General features: G+C 38.1%; 1 protein-coding gene across 1 annotated transcript; it reads right to left on the minus strand.

Annotated features, from left to right (window-relative positions):
- Positions 1–375: 375 nt before the first annotated feature.
- On the minus strand, positions 376–3,179 carry LOC133678441 (basic helix-loop-helix protein 80-like). Its single transcript, XM_062100735.1, has 8 exons — positions 2,637–3,179; positions 2,358–2,528; positions 2,109–2,174; positions 1,919–1,987; positions 1,702–1,785; positions 1,378–1,578; positions 1,159–1,283; positions 376–964 (listed from the first exon to the last, which is right to left on the minus strand). The coding sequence occupies exons 1-7, from the start codon at positions 3,027–3,029 to the stop codon at positions 1,191–1,193; spliced, it is 1,077 nt and encodes a 358-aa protein (XP_061956719.1). The 5' UTR covers positions 3,030–3,179; the 3' UTR covers positions 376–964; positions 1,159–1,190.
- Between the last annotated feature and the right edge of the window lie 502 nt (positions 3,180–3,681).

Below are 3,681 nucleotides of genomic sequence, written 5' to 3' on the forward strand. Positions count from 1 at the left end.
GCACATCATCAATGCTAGCTAGATAATAACTAGAAATTGATGGTTTGGCTATTTTCAGCCAAATTTGACCAAAATCTTTTAATTTTTAATGTTCGTAATATCCTTGTATTTTGATTTCTTCCTCTTTCTGACACTGTTCTGGGAACAACACTCATGTATTAGCACTGTTAAGATGAAACTTGCGAGGAAGAAGTAACAGTATCGAAGAAGTTGCTTGATGCTTCTGTACAAGATTTTAAGGAAATAGAAGTCCATAGAGTTAAAAGATCTGTCCACAACCGTGTCATAAGAAAGATGGGTGGGGAGTTCAGTTCACCTCAGACAGCTCAACACATAAAATGCCAAAACACGTTCAGAAGATTCCAACTACACAAATTAAAGCCAACGATAACAAGAACAGATGCATAAGTACTAGTCGTGTCAATTACAGTAACAGCATCTTTTATCTAGTCATTTTAACCTCTCATTCACGCTCTCTCTTTCCATGAAAGAGGAGGGAAGAAACAGTAAAAATAACTGTAATAACAGAATGACTGAAGATTAACCACAATAATTCAATCAGTACTGTTTATTATGAACTACATGGAAAAAAGTGTCTAGCTAGGGCTTAACCACCATAAAGGGGTCTTTGGAATTTGTGCGAGCAAGACTTTAAGGGTTCAAAATGGACAGGAACAAGGGATCTACGAAAAGATCTGGTCTTATTTGGTCGGTTCTACATGTCTCTTAGTGCTCTTCATCCATTGGTGTTGCTGCCCTTTATTCATGTTTTAGATGCCACTTTCATTCTATTGGACTTGGAACCAGAGCTTTAAATAAGTGAAGAAGCAAGCCTGAATTCTTCCATTGGAACTTATGCTCGAACCAATGCAGCTTTGCTTTGAGTTTTTCATCTCTTCCTGTTGATTTCTTAGTTTCCCCTGGTTAGTTTTTTTTTTTTTTGGCTTTGACATCTCCTTGCAAGCTGGAAAGATAGATCCACAGGAGGAACAAAAGTCGCAGGATCAAATTTAAGAATTAATTAATCCATGAATAAATTTAATAAGGAGCAAGCTATATATATATATATATATATATATATTCAGGATGCTTTAGTCAATTACTAGTAGCATTTATTTATTTTGTGATTGCTACATGAGACAGGACATGAGGGCTTACCAGATGTTTGTAGGGCAGCTCTTGGTATCTATTTAATGGAAAGAACACAGGTTGCTGGTGAGCCCAGATGGACTAAGAAACTTTTGTCTTCGCTCATCCACATCCCACATTAGGTTACAACTATCCTGAAAATGATGTGTTTGTCATTGTTAGAAAAATGTCCTTAGCAATCACCTAAAAATCTCCTTTAACTGTAGGTGAAGGGTAAAAAATGTATACCTCAGTAGTGAAGGCAGAAGGCCTCATTCCTTGAAGTAAAAGTGAAGTTGAATTATCAATAAGAGGATAGTTATTTGCTGTAGCAAAGGAGGTAGTAGGAGTAGCGGTGGTGGCGGCGGCGGCGGCGTCAGCAAAGGCTGTGGGTTGGATTGGACTGCATTGCTGCAGAGATGGCAGTGGTGGAGACATGCTACTTAATCTCTGCATATTCATGTCAGTGACAAAGATCCTCATCGGCTTTATTCATAAACAATAAAAATTGTGGTAAAAGTTGGACCAATTAATAAATGACCAAAATAAATTCTTTTTCTAGCCCATTATTACCTCTGGTCTGACCATGAATGCATCAAGCTCCATTCCAAAATCATAGAACATGGGATTAACAGAGGCAAGCTTCATGGATAAGAACTGTGAAAATTACAAAAACACAATTGGTTTAACATCCATGCATTACTATCATGAACAAAAGAAGTAAATTATCATAGTTATAATTACAAAATAGAACACAGTAATCACCCCACTTAACGTCTATTATCATTACCTCCACTTGATTTTGTAGGGACTGAACATAATTAATAATCTCATCCAACATAAGGGCCTTCCCAGTTACCTAACGTCAAACCACGCCACATGAGATGTTAGATGTATACATCACCTTGAGGAGAAACTAAAAAGATGACACTATACTTTATTTAGAAACACAAAGTAAAGCCAAGGAGCTGGAGTTTTACCTTGTCACAGCCAGGAACAAGGCGTTGTAGCATCTTCATTCTCTCACTGATTTTCTCTCTTCTTACCTAAAACCCATTAACAGGAAGTATTAAGTATAACGAGACATGGAGAGGCAGTACTGTGTAGGAGTTGGAACATAATGGATAGATACAAGGTTAATTAGTTAACTTTTTGTGAGGGTAAAATGGGAAATTGAAATCTCAATCAAAATTAGAGTCTGTGAGCTTTGTAGGGGTGGAGCATAGTACCCTCTCTGCAAGGCTGTGGCTATCTGTTGCTTGGCCCCTCCTTGCTCTTACATGAACGTAGCCTGTTGGAGGCTCTTCAGGAACTTTCTTCACGGCTTTTGGCCTCTTCTCTTCTTGTTTCATGTCACCTCTGCATTTCTTTTGTCTCTTGCTTTTCACTTCTTTAACATCCTGTAACAAGAAAGCCATACAAACAAAAACTATGAAGTAATGAATCATGTACTCTTTAAACAGAATTTGTACTGTTGTAATTAATGAACTTTGTTAGTTGCGGTCTACCTTTGATTGAGCAGAATTCAAGGACCCATTAGTAGTTTTCCTCTTCCTGTCCACGGGCGTCACTTCTTGAGTAACTTGCTCACCAGTTTCAAGCTTATCAACCACAGTTGAGGAGCCTGTGCTCTGTTTTTTAGTCAAGGAAGTCTCATTATCACTAAGAGACACCTTAGAGCTATGATCATGATGGCTAAATTCATGGAATCTAACATCAAGAGGAGCTTCATGAAAAGTTTCAGGAGGGTAAACTTGATAAAAACTGTTGGTATTGATGCCTCCAGCTTCATCATAAAACCAACACATGCTGTTGTTCATGTTCATAATAGGTGTGGTCATGTTTGGCAAGATAACTGAGTCAAGAAATAAAGGTGGGTGCTGATACGAAAAGGCTGCCATTTGAGAGAGAAAGAAGCCTTGGAATTGAAATTATTGCGCAAGTTTTCAAGGAAAGTGATTGAAGAGAGAAGCTGAGATGGTTGTGATGATGAGACTTGGAAGGAGCCAGAAGTAGAGTCAGGAAAAAGTGGCTCTCTGTGACCAAAAACTAAGAGGTCCCCAGGCTTATATAAAGATCAGGAATGAGAGAGAAAAACACACTATTACGCAAAAATCCATACAATGTTTCTGTTCATTTGACTGGTCTCATTAATCTCTCCCCCCCCCCCCCCTCAAAATTAAAAAAAAATAAAAACACTAAAATAAAAATAAATTGGAATATTCATTCCCACCAATAATAAATTTAATAAGAAAATGTATTGAATTTCATTAAAGACAAAATGAAATTTATCGTGTCTTGTCGTCTCTGTTGCCCAAGTGATCAATCACCTAAAGTTACTCTCTCCCTCTCTCTCTCTCTCTCTCTCTCTCTTCTTTTATCTTGCTAAGCAAGGATGAGGCTTGAAATTATTTACGGAACTCATTAGATTAGACTCGGAAACAACCCAGCATTCCCCGAACTGACCTTGCATCCTCCTAGACCGATCACGCTTCCCCTCTCCTCGTTAGATTAGCTATGCATCCTTTGGGATTGACCTTGCATCCTCCCAGA

This window comes from Populus nigra, chromosome 18, assembly GCF_951802175.1.
Source record: "Populus nigra chromosome 18, ddPopNigr1.1, whole genome shotgun sequence".
NCBI lineage: Eukaryota > Viridiplantae > Streptophyta > Magnoliopsida > Malpighiales > Salicaceae > Populus > Populus nigra.